The 19,682-nt window shown below is 38.6% G+C and overlaps 1 protein-coding gene across 3 annotated transcripts in view; it reads left to right on the top strand.

Annotated features, from left to right (window-relative positions):
* LOC135222948 (follistatin-related protein 1-like) overlaps positions 1 to 19,682 on the top strand; it is a 44,720-nt gene that overhangs the window by 12,519 nt on the left and 12,519 nt on the right. For all 3 annotated transcript variants that reach the window (XM_064261422.1, XM_064261414.1, XM_064261403.1), the window contains exons 3-4: positions 16,196 to 16,214; positions 19,057 to 19,232. In XM_064261422.1, the coding sequence (XP_064117492.1) occupies positions 16,196 to 16,214; positions 19,057 to 19,232 (195 nt within the window). The remainder of the gene's footprint in view (positions 1 to 16,195; positions 16,215 to 19,056; positions 19,233 to 19,682) is intronic.

Below are 19,682 nucleotides of genomic sequence, written 5' to 3'. Positions count from 1 at the left end.
CGGAAACTTTTTAATTTGTACTTTATTGCATGTGAGCAGGCGTCTCTCTCTCTCTCTCTCTCTCTCTCGGAAGCTAAAATTCTGGTCCTATTCAAATGGTACCATTGAAATGCTTTTTTTTAACAATGTTTGATTATGTGCAAGCAGTGCAAGTCTAAAACAAACAAGTAAACAAAAAAAGAAAAATTCCCAAATTCGCAGAATGATTTCCATGGCCTGTGATAGTCGACGTAATATCCTGTCAATTGGCCCAGATACCTCAAAAGAGCTTACAGTGAATGTAGGACATCGTGCTTATTAGCATTCCACGTTGCTCGTTCCCTAAATCTTTGGAAATAAACGAGAAATGTAACCGTTGATAACTTTAGTCTTAAGGTGAGGTCTAATCTTGGGACCAGTCTTCCCTTGAAAGGACTGGTGAGGCATATTTTGATGATTGTCCTGAGATGAGAAAAGATGCCCAAGTCTTCCTTTTTTTTTTTTCATTTTTACTGTTGTTGTTGCTATTCTTTATGTTTGTGTAATTTTGTTCGTTATGAAAGTGTGTCCATCGGTAATGGTTGCGTGAGTAAAATAAAATAAAAATTAATGTCAAAATTATAATAATGGTGACAATGATAATAATTAAGAAATTATTATATATTGCCCGATAGAACCACAGTACGAAGGAGGACGCTAAAGCCTGAAGTTTCATGACTGTTCATTAACTTTCCCTCTGCATTACCTCCCTTTTGAATATCTCCTCATTCTCTCTTGAAGTTCTTGCTCAGATTGACTTCCCACTTTATTTGTTATAAAACTTCACATCTACCAGTATACTTGTGCACGATCTTTTATTTTGTAATCAATATGGTGTATCCATACCATTAGATATAAAGGTAATATAAGAGATGATAGCAATAACCATCATATTAAAACTCTCCATCGGACAAGGGTAATTTCTTTCTACGTACTCTATGGAGACTAGTGGTAAGAGAGGCTATCCCGGGATTAATTACTCTTTTGTGAGGATCTTGGATCAGACTACCCGTGAAATATCGTCCTCTTCATGTAGTAGGATTATACAAGACCTTGGGATTACTTTCATTAATATTGTTTTTACCTTCAGCGTTATTTTTCAAGTGTGAAATGTACATATAAAAATCTTGTTTGCCTTATCTAAGAATACTCTGTATGATCCGCCCCGTCATCAAACCCGATGACACCTAACCTATGTAAACTCAGGCTGAAATTCCAACCGCCATAAACGTCCTGACAGTAATCCTCACCAGGCCCTGTGTCTCATCTAATCGTTTTACTACCTAATCCCGCTTGTCGTTTAATACAGCATCCTGTGTAGGGAGATTATCGTTGGATTCCGTTGCTTTTGGTCAACCCCCCACGGCACGTTGCGTCCATTGCGAATATTAGACGGTCTTAAACTGATCGCGGCATTAACTGGAAATTATCTGCAGAACTCTGTTGTAACTGGCTTGTTTGGATGCCTGATTGCCGCCGATTCTCCAACGGGAACAAATAGCACGGGAGTTAGCTTATATGTTAATAAATGTGAAAACAGAAGGCGGAAACAAAGTAAAGAACTATAAAGAGGTGATACAATAACCTTTGGATGGTTGAAGCTTTTGTTTAAGCAAATTCTTGGCCACCACCATCCCGGAAGACCGGCTCTCTAGCATGACAAATTCATCATGGTTTCACTTTGTAAAATGTAACCTTCAACAAGTAGTGTTATTATTATTATTATTATTATTATTATTATTATTATTATTATTATTATTATTATTATTATTATTATTATTATTATCATTATTAATTATGTTATTATTAATAATTAATATTATTATTATTATCCAACCTCATTAACTAACAAGACAGTAAAGCAGGGAAGTGCTGAGCAAACTACCATAACACAGGAAACCCATAAGTTAAGTCACATGTTGACAATAATATTAACCGTTCATAACTGTGTATAAACTAGCTCGTTTTCTATAAACTGATGATTTTACTGCAATTCCGGGTCTCTTTGTAGTTTCTATCATGTATATTGTATCTTTACAAAAATATTAATTCCAAACACGATACCAAGTCATGCATATCAGGAGCTTAATCTCAAAGTAGTAGTAGTAGTAGTATAGTAGTAGTAGTAGTAGTAGTAGTAGTAGTAGTAGTAGTAGTAGTAGTAGTGTATGTGTGTGTGCGCGCGCCATTACGTAAACTTATATAAAAGTCCAAAAATAATCCTTCGAACGCAATCTTTCTTGCATTTTCTTTCATGCCTAAATAGGGGAGGGGGTGGCTCCCGAGAATAGATAGGATGTTCATTATTTCCGCTTTTATGTTAAAATTTCCAAATAACTGATGAGCATCATGTGCAAAAAAAACCTCTGCAATATTTACCAGTTTATATACCTACGTAGAAGGTTCACTATCACCGCAAGAGAAAAACACCAACCACAAGACACACCGTTTGTTGCTCCCATGGGTGTATAAATGGGTGTACGTATATGTATACATGGGTCATGTATTATCTTTAGTATCGTCTGAACGGCGGCGGTAGGGAGGGAGGAAGCTCTCCGTGATGAATTCAGCATCAGTCGTGAGGCCTTGTCCATCACGATGCACAAACCAGCCCTTGGTACTTCAGCCGTGCCTGAATATACGTAGCAATACACAAGGCACCGACAAATTTCACAGGTGAATGCCTGAAGTGTGATCAGTGGCGAGTCACCGGATACAAAAGCAGATTCAAGCGTGTCCTTAATTCCTAACTTTAGAGGATATTTCTCAAAGACAATGAACTAGAAAAATACCTTGAAATCTCTTATCATCATTACCATTATTATCACTCAAAAGAAACCACGTAAACTAGTTGGCTGCAATAACGATACAACAAAGCAAGTTAGTGTACTTCATACGCAATTCACTACAAATTGTGAACCATCAAAATTCATACCATATACTGTGTACCGCGCAAATTATAATAGCCAGCACTGGGAAAAGGCCAGCTCAATCTAAAACCGTTGTCGAATGCTATCAGCTACTCTGTGGGAAGTTATAAGGTATGTTATAATTTATCTGTAGTCAGTACTCAATAACAATACAACAGCAGTGTTTTTAATTGCCCTTTTCAAACCATTTACTTTCCAAAACAAGAAAATTCATACGTATATCTGAACACAAATACGCATATTCATCACTAAACTTCAAACCATTGATATGTATCCAACATATTTTTCCAAGGAAAACACTATGATTTCTCCCTCCTTTGCTTTGTTTTAAAGGGGCGTAAACATAAAATTAGGTCCCCCATTCAAATTCAGACATCTTTGATAACTATCTCTGTAAATATTTCTTTAGATATTTGCGCAAACGTGTTTTCAGAATATAACATAGTGAATGTCAACGGCAACTTGATTTGTTTACATTTGCTTGAAACTATCACAGACACAAAAAGATATGTGGGGTAGGGTCTGAAAGATTCCCCTAACAGATTCTTGGTTTAGATTCCCCTAACAGATTCTTGGTTTCACAGCATTTAAGTTATTCGCTCACTAAGTCAGTGTTCACACACTTCCTTGTGTGTGGGTCAGAAAAAGGATTATTTGTATGGCAAAACTTGGTAACTATTAACTTTCCAAAAGGAAAGTAATTAGTGTATGTATACGAAGGACAGTTTGTCTTATCGTCCCGGAGCTTGGACCAAGGTGCAATGCTCTACATACGGATAATGGTGAGAGAAGCTGCCATGGGGTTTAGACTATGGATGTTACGCGCAGGAAAAATAAGTATGTGTATATACGCTGCATTTCTTGATATTTGGTGAAGTTGTTACATCTCAGATCGTAAAATCCTAAAATAGACATATTAGTAAGCAATGAGGTATAGTGGACTGAGTGGACAAAGAATCGTAGATTATGTACAGTCTAATGATAACTGAAATCAGTCTGATCCCATCGATGTGAATCTTGCTCTCACTGCGCTTATGCGAGGGATCGTCCTCTGATGTTGAAAATGGCAAGCATTGTGAGATTCGTTACGCTGAATTTATTGCCAGTGAAGCATGTTGCCAAGAATTTTGGGACAAGCGAACAGGATGTTCCGACACTCCTTGGCATCGTTTGTTCATCTGTTTGGTGATAGCTTCCTTCGACCATTTGCGATACTAATTGACATGCAAAGCTGAAGTCCATCAACAAAGTTTCTTGCTAGTCCGAGATTGAGCTTGTCTTGAACATCAGTACTGGTCACGGCCTCTCCACAGAGGAAAACTTAAAAAAATAAATATAAGCTGTGGTTATTCTTGGACTCTTCTCAAAAGATTCGTTTTTGATTAATTTTAAACAACCCAAAGGTTTGTTGTATAGTTCATCGAATATCACACTCCTAATTTGTTCAAATTAACATGAACAGGACATTCTTTTGCAGCAGAATATTGCATAAAACTAAGATAGTGAGCAAAAGCACCGACGCACATTAGCATCATTTTGATTATTATCAAAGCTAATGAGCGAAGATTGACGGGATGTGTCAACAGCCAAACACCTGTCGTTTATGCTAATCTAGGAACTTTTTTTAACTTTAAATCATCGCTTACTCCGCACATACTAAGTTATTTATCGTTTAGTCACTAATGACGTAAGCTGTTAAATATTTACACAGTAGTTAGTAGACATGAAGGTTGCTCAGAAAAAGAAGACTATCTCCTGTAAGTGGAAATGCGTGTATGCATACAATAGTCCATCAATGTCAGCCTATAATTTCTTTACATATGATTTCAAGTCATGTTGAAATGGATAGATACAAAAGTTCAAAAACTTAGAACCAATCAGCTCTAAATAGAAAACAATATAAAATGTATAATGATGTTTTCACTTTGCACTTATTGCATTTTAGCTTGGTCATCGTATATAGAAAGAGAGGGAGAACCCAGTAAATATAAAATATTGAATGATATTCCTTTTTATGTGAAAAATGTATGCATTTATGTGAAAAATTGTTCATACGAAAAATATGCTAACAAAATGCTCCCATTACCTCTATTCTTGTATTTGATACAGGTCATACAAGCAAGAGTAAAACGGCATTGTAACATATTGGTGTCGGCAAACATTAATAGTAGTCTACTGCGCGCGCAGTTTACTGGAAACCTTGGTTTTGTCATACTTTGAAATGGCGAGTAACCAAAACCACTGGCGAAAGAAAATCAGTGTTCGTCTTCTTTCCTCCTACTTTCTGTATACGTGAGAAACAATTCCTCTAACTATTTGGGTCCCACCCAGTTTGAACAATGATGCAAGACTGGTGACTCAGCTCTGTGTTTTTCTGTCAGTATAAACCAGTTATTCTCTCTCTCTCTCTCTCTCTCTCTCTCTCTCTCTCTCTCTCTCTCTCTCTCTCTCTCTCTCTCTCCAATGTCATGCGTCTTATGATTACGCCACTTCCGTCAGTCACCCCCTCCCTCATAACACTTCTACCATATCTTCCTTCCTTCCTTCCTTCACATGCACAAAGTGGCCCCATAACATATGGCCGAATATTCTTGAAAAATATCTCTCTCTCTCTCTCTCTCTCTCTCATAAGAATCGAATATGGCTTTGCTTATCTAAGCAGTGGTATCGTATCTGGTAGTCGGGCAACTGCTATGCGACGCAGTTTGGTAAGGAAAGAGAGAGAGGAGAGAGAGAGAGAGAGAGAGAGAAGAGAGAGAGATAAGTAACTCTCGTGAATGATCATAACTCCGTCAACACGCATTCCTAATTGCGGAAGGGTTTCGACAAGGTAACCCTCACACCAACAGGATGAGAGTGAGACCCTTCACGAGTTACGTCTCTAAGAGAGTGACAGTAATCACTGAAGGGAAGATCTCGTGGACTTGCGTGAGGTGTTCGCAGAGAAGTAAGGCGCAGTATGCTTGGATGGCGGAAATGTTTTGGGAATGAAAAAGTCACTGAGGGGTGGCTTCCTTCAATTCCCCATGCAATCTCGTCTGTCACGCCACCTCTTTTTTTTATTTTATTTTTTTATTTTTTTTTATTTTTTTTTTTATAAGAAAATAAGTGGAGGTGAAGCTTCATATCACAGGGAATGCTAGTTAATAAAATGATAATCTGGTGGGATTTCGAAAGCAAGAAAAAAAAAAACTAAAGCTTAGTAAAAACACTAACAATTGAGAAGAATAGGAACAACTTGAATGAAAATAATGAGAACACAGCAACAAAGGTAAGTAGGACGATATTGGTGTCCTACATAACCCTAAACTTACGTGTAGCCTATAGGCAATTCATTATATTTCAACATGATTCCATTGAGAGAATCAACTAGGTCGAAACCGCTCTACAAAAGCGTCGGAGATATCCCCCTTTTATTCTACGCTGTTCGATAAATCAGTCGTCCAGTCCGGTCTGAATAGTCCAAGTAGGACGGATGGTTACCACTCCCAGACGGTTCCAGTTAGCGACGTCCCCAGAAAGAGGGTGTGCGCTGTGCGGTGCCTACCATGAAGACGGACGCCTTTGTCACGATCAGGCTCCAAAATGGAGACCTGGAAGTCTTGGTTGAGTTGATGGTTAGGCGTAGGTGGGGATATTCGCTTGTTTGTGATCTCTCCTAGAGAGTGACCCCCAAGGGTTTTAACCCGATATGTATCTACCTTTGCGGCGTGTTTAATACAAGTCCGTTGGGGATTACCGTAAAAACATAAACAAAAGACCGTCAATATCATAAATATAATGACCCCCAAGAAATATTAGTCATAGATAACGCTTCCCTGTTTGTCATATTTATGCACTGTAGATTTTGATTCTTGAAAATCTACGTTTTTAACATAAATAACACCTGAGAAAAAATTTCCAAGTGTATCAATGACATCAAATAAACAAAGCAAAGCATCACATGAGGAACTCCACTTGGCGTACCCAATTACAGCAAAAAGAGAGAGAGAGAGAGAAAAAAGACGAGATGACTCTTATACTCCCCCAACTTCGAGACTTCCTCCTAGGTAATAAAAATTGGAAGAAAAATACTAGAGCTTAATCAATGTTGTTTCGAATTTATGAAGAATCATGAAAGATGGCTTTGCGTATTATACAAGATTCTATGGTTGGAGGATGTCACTGCAAAAAAAAAAAAAAAAAAAAAAAAATCTACCTAAGCTAAGTTCCTTACGCTGAAATTATAAAACAAATAATATAATTTCTGCGAAGAAACTTCAGTTTCGCCCTGTACAATGGTTTCCACCCGGAAAAGATAAACAACTGGATAATTCTTTGATATTATGATGTAAAATTATCTAAATTTCACATGACAGAATTATACAGCTGCCCAAATTCAAGCTCACGGTTTAACATCATGCCGCATCTAATTCAGTAATGTATGCGTCATTATGCTTCATTATAATCTACTTATCCTATATCGGTCTTTCTGAGGCAATTTCTTAATCGGGAACAAACTACTTATCTGGAGGCTACCCAAAGAATTCTGACGACGTCATTTTTATTTCCTCTCGAGTATGAAATATTTATAAAATTTAAAACATAAAAGCTGTAAAAACGAAGAGCTTATGAAAGGTAGTATAAAGTGAAAGATGTAATGAACTGCTACAACGATACATTCCTGTACATTTTTTTATTACATTTCTCATGGTAATAGAATAGTACGCTTGTCAAATATACGTTACTTATCCATTAGCCTTTGTATACTGTTTATTACATCAATGAACAAAACTCATAAAGTTCTCCGCCCCTTTATACATGCTCTACTGAAGTCTGGAACTTAAATATTACTCTTATCTTTTTAAAGATATTCCAGCATTATACGTAAGCATAGTGAAGCAGATTCTTACCACATTCTTCAAGGTTAACCAGAGTATTCTCAAAATCTGGCTATAATGTTTAAGCCAACCATGTCACTCCCTAAGACACGGACTGTTGTACTTGTAATCGTCTCTCGTGTCATCCTGACCTTGATGTGAACGTCATAAGAAAAAAAATGTAATAACTGCGAACTCAGTTGTACTCCCTAGGAAATAAGCTCTTTCAGGAACTGATGTAATATCCTCTTCCTTTTGTGAAAATGTAATTGTTGAACTTAATAGAAGGGGAATTAACAAGCTTTCCTTTGAACTGGGTTGTGTAACGTGGAATGATATGTAGTATTTGGGCTTAAAACTGAAAGTATACTATCCTATTCTCCTCTACTTCCGTTACATCGCATTAAAATATTGAATGAACATGAGAAGAATGATTAACTGGAACGCCACGATAGTTTAGTTGAAAGATTTAAAAGTTTCTGAACGTTCAACTTTAGCTGCGAAATCAATTCTCACCGGACTTGAAAAACAATTGTGGAAATATTGCCGTGAAATTGATAATAGAACGATGGCCGACAATGGTCACGAAGTGGAAAATGAGTCTCTTCAACCAGACTCTTTCACTGTGCTTCGTTTTCTCTCCTTTTCTTTCTTACCGGCCGCGTCTTTACCTTTTATTCTTCTTGCAGATCGCTTCTTCTCAATCTGGCAACCTCCGATGTTTCTTATTTTCGCAGTTTATAAAATAGAGATGTTTAATTCTCTCTGTAATTTTCTCAACCGATGTATTCTCATATTTTCAACAGCGATTTCCATTAAAACAAATATGGAAGAGTAATGCTGAACTTCCGTTGGTCTTATGCCGTTGATTCATATAGTAGTAGTAATAATAATAATAATAATAATAATAATAATAATAATAATAATAATAAATTGGCTAAAGAGTGCATGGGAAGAAGGACTAATAAAAGCAGACGAAGACCCACAAATATACAGAGACAGGAGAAAGACAGAAAGAACAGAGGACTGGCACAACAAACCAATGCACGGACAATACATGAGACAGACTAAAGAACTAGCCAGCGATGACAATTGGCAATGGCTACAGAGGGGAGAGCTAAAGAAGGAAACTGAAGGAATGATAACAGCGGCACAAGATCAGGCCCTAAGAACCAGATATGTTCAAAGTACGATAGACGGAAATAACATCTCTCCCATATGTAGGAAGTGCAATACGAAAAGTGAAACCATAAACCACATAGCAAGTGAATGCCCGGCACTTGCACAGAACCAGTACAAAAAGAGGCATGATTCAGTAGCAAAAGCCCTCCACTGGAGCCTGTGCAAGAAACATCAGCTACCTTGCAGTAATAAGTGGTACGAGCACCAACCTGAGGGAGTGATAGAAAACGATCAGGCAAAGATCCTCTGGGACTATGGTATCAGAACGGATAGGGTGATACGTGCAAACAGACCAGACGTGACATTGATTGACAAGGTCAAGAAGAAAGTATCACTCATTGATGTCGCAATACCATGGGACACCAGAGTTGAAGAGAAAGAGAGGGAAAAATTGGATAAGTATCAAGATCTGAAAATAGAAATAAGAAGGATATGGGATATGCCAGTGGAAATCGTACCCATAATCATAGGAGCACTAGGCACGATCCCAAGATCCCTGAAAAGGAATCTAGAAAAACTAGAGGCTGAAGTAGCTCCGGGCCTCATGCAGAAGAGTGTGATCCTAGAAACGGCACACATAGTAAGAAGAGTGATGGACTCCTAAGGAGGCAGGATGCAACCCGGAACCCCACACTATAAATACCACCCAGTCGAATTGGAGGACTGTGATAGAGCAAAAAAAAAAAAAATAAATAAATAAATAATAATAATAATAATAATAATGCGTTCTTAACTTTATTAGATAATTAAATTACTGTTTTAATGATAGATATCGTGACTTTTTTTAGGCACACCACTCTAATTTGTAAGAATTTTTTGCATTTTTGATATCCCTTTTGATTTGTTATATTCATTTCACCGTTGGGAAAGCGCCAGTTTACTTTCTTACTTTCTCAATTGCCTTTTGTCGAAAGACATTGATGTATTTGATGTCACTCATCAGCGCCTGTGGTAACAAATTTTAAATGCTTTTAACTTAAATATTCTCGGTCCAGTGTCAAATGAAAAATCCCGATATCTTTTCACCGGAACTGGGGAAATTTGGACAGATTTTCATGCGGTTTTAAAACGATTTTTTCCATTTTCAAACAGCATCGATATTTCGACAGGAAACCGCTACAATGACAAGGATTTTCATTTCATGACAATCGGAAAAACCAAAGATGCTTCTTATTTTTTAGTGTTCATTTTTGCGGTGTACAAAAAAATTGCAACGAGGAGACAGACCTGTAAACATCATCGCAATTAGTCTATTACATTTCACAAAATAAACAACTTTTTGTGATATGAACACCAAAACAGATAAGAGTATGAATCAATCCCTTTATCAAATATAATGGAAAGAGAGAATACCAAACTTTTACTGAACTTCCTTGGGTAATGCAGCTTACCATTTTAGTGGTCAAATAAAGCACATCCACTTAAACTCTAATTGGATGTGCTTTCTCCTTCTTTCCCACCGTAATCCCTACATTTAGGGGTCGGTTGCCTGATGCTCCTTCTCCACTGCCTTCTATCAAAGGCATTATCTGGCATGGCTTTTTGTTTGACCAAAGGGTTTTTTACGACCGCATGCCCTTGCTGTCATCAAACACAGTTATCGGTGGTGGGCCTAGCCTTTTACTCAAAAGTATGACTACAAACCAGCAGTTTCCACAGTTGTTGGTGGTGGCCTAGCCTTTTACTCAAAAGTATGACTGCAAGGCAGCAGTTTCCACAGTTGTTGCCGGTGGCCTAGCCTTTTACTCAAAAGTATGACTGCAAGGCAGCAGTTTCCACAGTTGTTGGCGGTGGCCTAGCCTTTTACTCAAAAGTATGACTGCAAGGCAGCAGTTTCCACAGTTGTTTGTGGTGGCCTAGCCTTTTACTCAAAAGTATGACTGCAAGGCAGCAGTTTCCACAGTTGTTGCCGGTGGCCTAGCCTTTTACTCAAAAGTATGACTGCGAGGCAACAGTTTCCACAGTTGTTGGTGGTGGCTTAGCCTTTTACTCAAAAGTATGACTGCGAGGCAGCAGTTTCCACAGTTGTTGGTGGTGGCTTAGCCTTTTACTCAAAAGTATGACTGCAAGGCAGCAGTTTCTACAGTTGTTGCCGGTGGCCTAGCCTTTTACTCAAAAGTATGACTGCGAGGCAGCAGTTTCCACAGTTGTTGGTGGTGGCTTAGCCTTTTACTCAAAAGTATGACTGCAAGGCAGCAGTTTCCACAGTTGTTGGTGGTGGCCTAGCCTTTTACTCAAAAGTATGACTGCAAGGCAGCAGTTTCCACAGTTGTTGGTGGTGGCCTAGCCTTTTACTCAAAAGTATGACTGCAAGGCAGCAGCTGTCCTTTTAGTCGCCTTTTACGACACGCAGGACCTACGGTAGTAGTATTCTTATACCCCTACCACGGGATCAATTGGATGTGCTTTATTTGCCCACTAAAATGGTAAGCTTCGTTACCACAAAGGTTCATTACAAGTCTGGCATTCGCTCTGTCCACTCTTATCTGTTTTGGTGTTTACATCACCAAAGTTGTTTGTTTTGTGATATAAAAGAAACGCGTTTTTAAAACTCCTCAGTCTGATTGACACCAGGAGTGGAGCTTTAGTGAAAGCTTTTGAAATCTGGTCACTTAGTAAATTTTATAATTTTCCTTTAGATTATTATGAGTATTGCGAAGCGACGTTAGTTCATAGAGCCAGAAACTGAATAACTCAGTAAACCAACAAGTACTTTTCTTAACCATACGTTAGTCATCCACTGATATTTCCATTTCTTGCATTCATCACAGCTTTCACACTATCTTCGCGCCTTTACTTTGGGTAACTTGATAGTTTAGATGACAAATAAACCGATAAACGAAAAGGCAAACGTAAAACAAGCGAAAGAGAAGACAAAATGCATGGGTCCAGAGATTCCGGTAAAACAAGTTTTGGGTTTTTAAGGGTGCAAAAGACGATTAAAAGGCATTACACGATGTATGCAGTAAGCATACAAAAAGAAAACCTGTGTCGTATTTGTTGTATGGGAATCAAGAAGACTATAATATAAAATGACTGCATTTTATATTATAAACTATATTATATTATATTATATCGTAAACTAAAATAGCCCTTACAGTTTCTACGAGCTAAAATATAGGCCAATTGTTGGATTGGTAACATGCTTGCTCAGCTAACGAAGCGACCCGAATTTATTTTGGTTAAAGACATGCAGACTTTGGTATGTTCCGTTTAAATTCATGACGCCCTTAAACCCCTTCTCACTGGATTAGATACTGGGTAGTAAGTCAACAGTCTCTGGTTACAACCGAGGATGGAGGGCGTGCGACTATCAACCTCATCCAAAATTTTATAAATGATAATTGGAAACCTAATTCCCTCTGAAGTCATCCTCTCTTATATATATATATAATATATATATATATATATATATATATATATATATATATATATACTCACTACCAAAACATTTAAAATCAAAGCTGTATAAGCCCTCAATATTTTGTGGTCGATTTTCTTTTTAAATCTGATTACTTTTAGCCTTTGAAGAACAAATGGTTTAAGGAATGTGTATGTGGGAACAGAGTGCATAGAGAAAGAATTTTCCTTTCATCTCCATGCCTATAGTTCGCTAAGTTCGAGCTCTCTTCCAGACTTCCAGTCTACTCTAAGGACCTTGTTCCAGCCTACGTGCCCTCCTTTACAGCATGAAGACGCCACGAGACAGAGTTGCTCCTTGCCTAATCAGTTGTAGACTGCTCTCTCGACCGACTGGCGCCCAGGGAACTAGTAGGACTGTAGGAGTGTTATTTTTTTTTTCTTCTTTTTTTTATGAGCCAATACTACGGAGAACATAAATCTCCTCTCGCTATCTGATGAGCTGTCACAGACAGGTATTAGATTAAGAAAGATACAGACATGCAATATACTAAAAATCATGGAATTTTACAAAATTCTCTTCAGAATCGCGCAAATAAACAAATGAACTCGCTGCCCGGTCAATGTAGAAAAACCGATTTATCATTATTCTTATTCCTAGCACACAGCCTCCCGACGTTTCTGGCTCTTGAGATCACTCGAACAAATCGACCTCTTCAAGATGTCATTGAAATAAAAGTGTTTCTTTATTGGAAATTTTTGTGGAAGGAGTATTATATTAATGAAATCTCCTGCTGCCTTATCGTTCGGACGTGAGAAATCGAACACGACTCTCTCTCTCTCTCTCTCTCTCTCTCTCTCTCTCTCTCTCTCTCTCTCTCTCTCTCGACGCATAGAGTATGAAGATAAAAGTAGACGAAGAAAAGAGAATGACACTAAAAAGGATGCTGAAGTTCCTCCACCCCATTGAGCACACAGACAACCCTTCCACCTTATTAAAAGACCTAACCTCCCTCGCCTTCCCCCGTACCTGTTTGTTCCCATCAGCGCCCATCCTTTTCATAATGATGTTCCCATCATCTCCCATCCTTTTCATAATGATTTTATACCTGTGTGTGTGTGTGTGTGTGTGTGAGTGTGTGAGTGTGAGTGTGCGCGCGAGCACTGTGTTCGCTGAAATTGGATTTAACGGCTTCCAATTAGCTTTGTATTTTGACATATCGAATTCCTATAGCAATCAGAGGAAGTAAAACATTATCCAGCTTCCATTGTCATTTGAAGGGCTGCCTTTCCATCTATCATCACTAGGCAACACGTCACTGATATGACATGAAAATATCTTAACGATGCAGCGATTGTTCAAAGTAATTTCTTAAAGTGATTTCTCGAGTTTCGATGTATTAATAATGCCTTACTGAGACAAAGATATTAGTAATTAAATGTTATTGATTTTTCATTTGTTATAAACTAAAACGCAATGAAATCAAGTTGAGGAAATATACATAACAACACGATTTTACCTAGTTCTCTGACAAATAATAACAAAGACAATAACAAAGCCCCGTCAAAAATAAAAGGTCTGAAACTTACACCAAGAATGTCTCTCTCCTGACCTTTTAATCCACATTCCTGGCTTATCAGACTGTGAGGCCGAGTACTGAACGAAAATTTGGTTTCCTGATAAATCCGGAAAGTTATGTAGCGTGCACGACCGTTCCCCGTCGATGTTTACAACTCTGACACGATCGGACGGGGACGACAAAACGAGTTTCTCTTTTGTGTCTAGACGTTGAGGTTTGTTTCTCCTCCCAGAATATATTAGGAAATTCTGGGGGTTCCGATGCTTGCTGAAAATGACTGAAAGGCGAGCTTTATTATGGTATTATCGGTCGCCTCGATAAGCGTCAGATGTTGATTCTCTTAGGTAAATTCTCTTCGCCACTTTGTGAGGATTATGCATTGGGTTTGCTTACCGAGGTCTGTCACATTAATATATTCATATTTACAGATGTGACCATGCTTGCATGTAACTGTGTGTATCTGTGAGTGTACATCCTTAACACAAGATAGTAATGGTTTAATTGGAGCAAAATAGAAACAAAATCTTGGGAAAAAAATGTCGATTTACCACTACTAAAGCTTCGATGTCAATATATTTAGTTTTTATTTCCTAGTATTAACCGGAATCTGGATTTTTCTTCACTCTCTCTCTCTCTCTCTCTCTCTCTCTCTCTCTCTCTCTCTCTCTCTCTCTCTCTCTTTACGATAGTATTCGAGGGAAAAAATAGGTTAGAATGGTCGCAAGTAAGCACAAGGCATAAAGAACCTAATAAATCATGAATGCGATGCTCTGCCACGTTCCGCCTGAAACAAAAAGCGAAAGAAGCACAAGATTGTTCCCGACACGTAAATGCACACGGTTTACGAAATCTCACGAACAGCGGCTCTATCTGTGTGGGCCTGCAGCGTTGCCCACCTCCGAGATTTGTAAACAACGCACCTAGTAACAACAACGACAACAACAACAACAACAACAAAAACCATGAGAACCATTTGCATTTTATGTCCCGGACTGACGACGTTTCTTCCATACTTCTGTCGTGTTTATTCCATTCATACAGGTATCTGAGAGGTATGTCGTCTGGATGCCTGTCTCGAGGCCTGTGACAACGCGCGCGACTCTTCGTATCTTGAGTGCCTGGCATTTTTCGATGTCAGGACTCCGGTATGCACTTTCCTGGACAGACAGGCAAACATGGACGTGAATATATTAAAATGCCTTTACGATGATTCGGAATTTGTTCAGATAAAGGGTGGTCAGCTTGACTGCATTAGGTGGAGGCGATTTAGTCAGACCAATCCAGAAATTCACGCTTTCGAATTTACATGCCGGTTCGAACACTGTGGCGCCATAGTTTTTGAATAAAACGCCGCGTGTTCAATACTTGAACCTATAAAATCATTCTTATGAATAACATCAAAAGTTGAAGGGATTTATACTTCTATTTACATCGATATTCCATTGTCAACAGAAGCGCATGCGAGGACAGGTATTGTAAATGTTTGTATAGGAACAGAAATTGAAATATCAGTAGGAAAAAAATATAGAACCTCTACAATACACGCGAAGCCAGTTTCAAGGTATCCTCTGTTGAATTAGTACTTAAAACGTGGCGTTGTGGAAAAGAATAAAAAAAAAAATTAAAACGTACGATTACAAACGAGTTTGGTCATGCAAAACCCACAACGACAGACATTCAGCCTTTGTACTACATTATCAATCAATGTCAGCTGCTGAATTTATTGTGAGAACTGACCAAGGTGACCCCGTTAAGGTACTTTAACATTAGACAAAACAAAAGCATTGCGCACTATTGAGTTTCGCAAAAACAAGGCTTGCGTATCCATTAAATATCTCTCTCTCTCTCTCTCTCTCTCTCTCTCTCTCTCTCTCTCATCGCACTTGCAACCCTAATTGAGAAATCAAAACTACAAACCAAGAATCCCATAGGAAAAGCAGTCAAGTACAGAAGAGGTAAACAAGAAGTAAAGAATAAATCACGAAAAATAGATAATAAAAAACAAGGAAGATAAATAACATCAAATAAACAAATCACAAAGTTAAATAAGACATGAAATGAAGCCTAAAGTTAGACTCCTATCAGTCCACTACTCGTATGCTTCAATATGTGGTGTTTACATTACGGTGGTGAATTAGGGTTAGGTTAAATTTGTAATTCTAAACAATATCCTGGTATTAATGTCTTTCATCTCTTGAGAATGCTAGTATGAATAACTAACTCGTGTTAAAGTGGTTTCACTTATATGCTTTTCTTCTTTTTTCAGTTTGAACTCGCCGACAGAGGTAAGTAGTACTAATGGTTTAATTTATTCCGTCACTAGACACTAGCTATATATATATATATATATATATATATATATATATATATATATATATATATATATATATATAGTATACATATACATATATATATATATAAACATATAAATGAAATGAAAATTCAAGCGTATATAATGAAAACACGCCTATTTTTGCCATCAGTTTTCATAACTGAAACGAGCTCATTTTTACTGCCTATTTTTCTCTGTAAGACTGCAGTAACATTCAACATTCAAGTCAGATCTGCTTTTCCCTGTCACTGACTGTTATTTTTCGTTCTTATATATTCATTATTATTTTTTTTTTCTATCACATTCCTCCAATTCGACTGGGTGGTATTTATAGTGTGGGGTTCCGGGTTGCATCCTGCCTCCTTAGGAGTCCATCACTTTTCTTACTATGTGTGCCGTTTCTAGGATCACACTCTTCTGCATGAGTCCTGGAGCTACTTCAGTCTCTAGTTTTTCTAGATTCCTTTTCAGGGATCTTGGGATCGTGCCTAGTGCTCCTATGATTATGGGTACGATTTCCACTGGCATATCCCATATCCTTCTTATTTCTATTTTCAGATCTTGATACTTATCCATTTTTCCCTCTCTTTCTCTTCAACTCTGGTGTCCCATGGTATTGCGACATCAATGAGTGATACTTTCTTCTTGACTTTGTCAATCAACGTCACGTCTGGTCTGTTTGCACGTATCACCCTATCCGTCCTGATACCATAGTCCCAGAGGATCTTTGCGTGATCGTTTTCTATCACTCCCTCAGGTTGGTGCTCGTACCACTTATTACTGCAAGGTAGCTGATGTTTCTTGCACAGGCTCCAGTGGAGGGCTTTTGCCACTGAATCATGCCTCTTTTTGTACTGGTTCTGTGCAAGTGTCGGGCATTCGCTTGCTATGTGGTTTATGGTTTCATTTTTCGTATTGCACTTCCTACATATGGGAGAGATATTATTTCCGTCTATCGTTCTTTGAACATATCTGGTTCTTAGGGCCTGATCTTGTGCCGCTGTTATCATTCCTTCAGTTTCCTTCTTTAGCTCTCCCCTCTGTAGCCATTGCCATGTGTCATCGCTGGCTAGTTCTTTAGTCTGTCTCATGTATTGTCCGTGCATTGGTTTGTTGTGCCAGTCCTCTGTTCTGTCTGTCATTCTCCTGTCTCTGTATATTTGTGGGTCTTCGTCTACTTTTATTAGTCCTTCTTCCCATGCACTCTTAGCCACTCGTCTTCACTGGTTTTCAGATATTGCCCAGTGCTCTGTTCTCGATGTTGACGCAGTCCTCTATACTTAGTAGTCCTCTCCCTCCTTCCTTTCGTGTTATGTATAGTCTGTCCGTATTTGCTCTTGGGTGTAGTGCTTTGTGTATTGTCATATATTTCCTGGTTTTCTGATCTATGCTGCGGAGTTCTGCCTTCGTCCATTCCACTATTCCTGCGCTGTATCTGATTACTGGCACTGCCCATGTGTTTATGGCTTTTATCATATTTCCGGCGTTGAGTTTTGACTTGAGTATCGCCTTGAGTCTCTGCATATATTCTTTCCTGATCGTGTCCTTCATCTCTTGGTGTTTTATATCCCCTCCTTCCATTATTCCCAGGTATTTGTATCCTGTCTCATCTATGTGTTTGATGTTGCTCCCATCTGGTAGCTTTATCCCTTCAGTTCTCGTTACTTTGCCTTTTTGTATGTTGACTAAGGCGCATTTTTCTAATCCAAACTCCATCCTGATGTCCCCAGATACAATCCTTACAGTCTGGATTAGGGTATCTATTTCCTTGATGCTCTTACCATACAGCTTGATGTCGTCCATGAACATCAGATGGTTGATTCTGTTGCCTCTTTTCTTGTGTTGGTACTCGGCATCCATCTTCTGTAGTACTTTTGTCATGGGAATCATGGCTACTACGAAGAGTAGTGGGGACAGTGAGTCGCCCTGAAAGATCCCTCTCCTGATATTAACCTCTGCTAGTCTTATTCCAGAGCTTGTAAGTATTATATTCCAGTTGCGCATTGTATTTTTGAGGAAGCTGATGGTGTTTTCCTCTGCCCCATATATTTTCAGGCATTCTATTAGCCATGTGTGTGGTATCATGTCGAAGGCTTTCTTATAGTCTATCCATGCCATGCTTTGGTTGGTTTTCCTTCTCCTACTGTTCTTCATTACCATTTTGTCTATCAGGAGCTGGTCTTTTGTGCCCCTACACTTCCTTCTGCAGCCTTTCTGTTGGTGGGGGATGGTGTTTGTCTCCTCTAGGTAGTTGTATAGCCTTTCACTGATGATACCTGTTAGTAACTTCCACATTACTGGTAGGCAAGTGATAGGCCTGTAGTTACTGGCTATATTTCCCTTACTCTTGTCTTTTTGTACTAAGGATGTTCTTCCTGTGGTCATCCATTTGGGTGCATGGTGATTTGAGATACAATGCTGGAGTTGTTCTGCTATTCGTGGGTGTAGGGCCTTGAAGTTTTTGAGCCAGTATCTATGGACTTCATCGGGACCTGGGGCTTTCCAGTTTGGCATTTTCTTTAGTTGGTGTCTGACTGTGTCTGTCGTGATCTCTGTGAATCTTTGTTTTATTCTCCCTGTTTCTTCTTCCTTGACTTCCTGGAGCCATGTTGCATGTTTGTTGTGTGCTACCGGATTGCTCCATATGTTTTCCCAGAGTCTTTTACTTTGTTCGGCTTCAGGAATTTCTGGGTGGTTGTCTTCCCCTCTTATTATTATTATTATTATTATTATTATTATTATTATTATTATTATTATTATTATGTTCTTAATCAACATCTACTTGTACGTGACAGCTGAAGATCCGTGTGCCCAGGTCTTCTGCAAAGCAGGCCGGGAATGTATCGTCGCCAATGGCATCGGGATGTGCCACTGCCAGTCGACCTGTCCAGATACTTTCACTCCGGTTTGTGGAACTGACGGCAAATCATACGACAACCACTGTGTCCTTCATCGACATGCTTGCCTTACGGTGAGTTGAGTATGACTTGGGGAATGGGCTGTTACAGGCTGCATTTACACACAACACACACACACACACACACACACACACACACACACACACACACACATATATATATCCTAATTATATAATTAATAAATATATATAATATCTAATATATACACATACGTATATATGTGTATGTGTACAAGGTCAACGTCACATCGAACGCAACGCAAAGGGCCTATGTTAAATTCCACCATTCGCTTCTTTCCTATGCTTGCATTTCCACAAATCTCCACTCATCTCGAGTTTCCCGTCTCATCATTCTTATCCAGCTAAGTCCAACACCCCCTTTTTTTCATCACCACCTCATCTACACGTGGAACTTCCATAATTTCTCTTACGGTATCATTTCTCGCTCTATCCTGCCATCTGGCCATCTGACTCCTAATATTGACTTTTAAACTTTGTGGTTCC

The sequence above is a fragment of the Macrobrachium nipponense genome, chromosome 20, assembly GCF_015104395.2.
Source record: "Macrobrachium nipponense isolate FS-2020 chromosome 20, ASM1510439v2, whole genome shotgun sequence".
Taxonomy (NCBI): Eukaryota; Metazoa; Arthropoda; class Malacostraca; order Decapoda; family Palaemonidae; genus Macrobrachium; species Macrobrachium nipponense.
The sequence above is the reverse complement of the archived record's forward strand: the minus strand, read 5'-3'. Positions and strand labels throughout refer to the sequence as shown.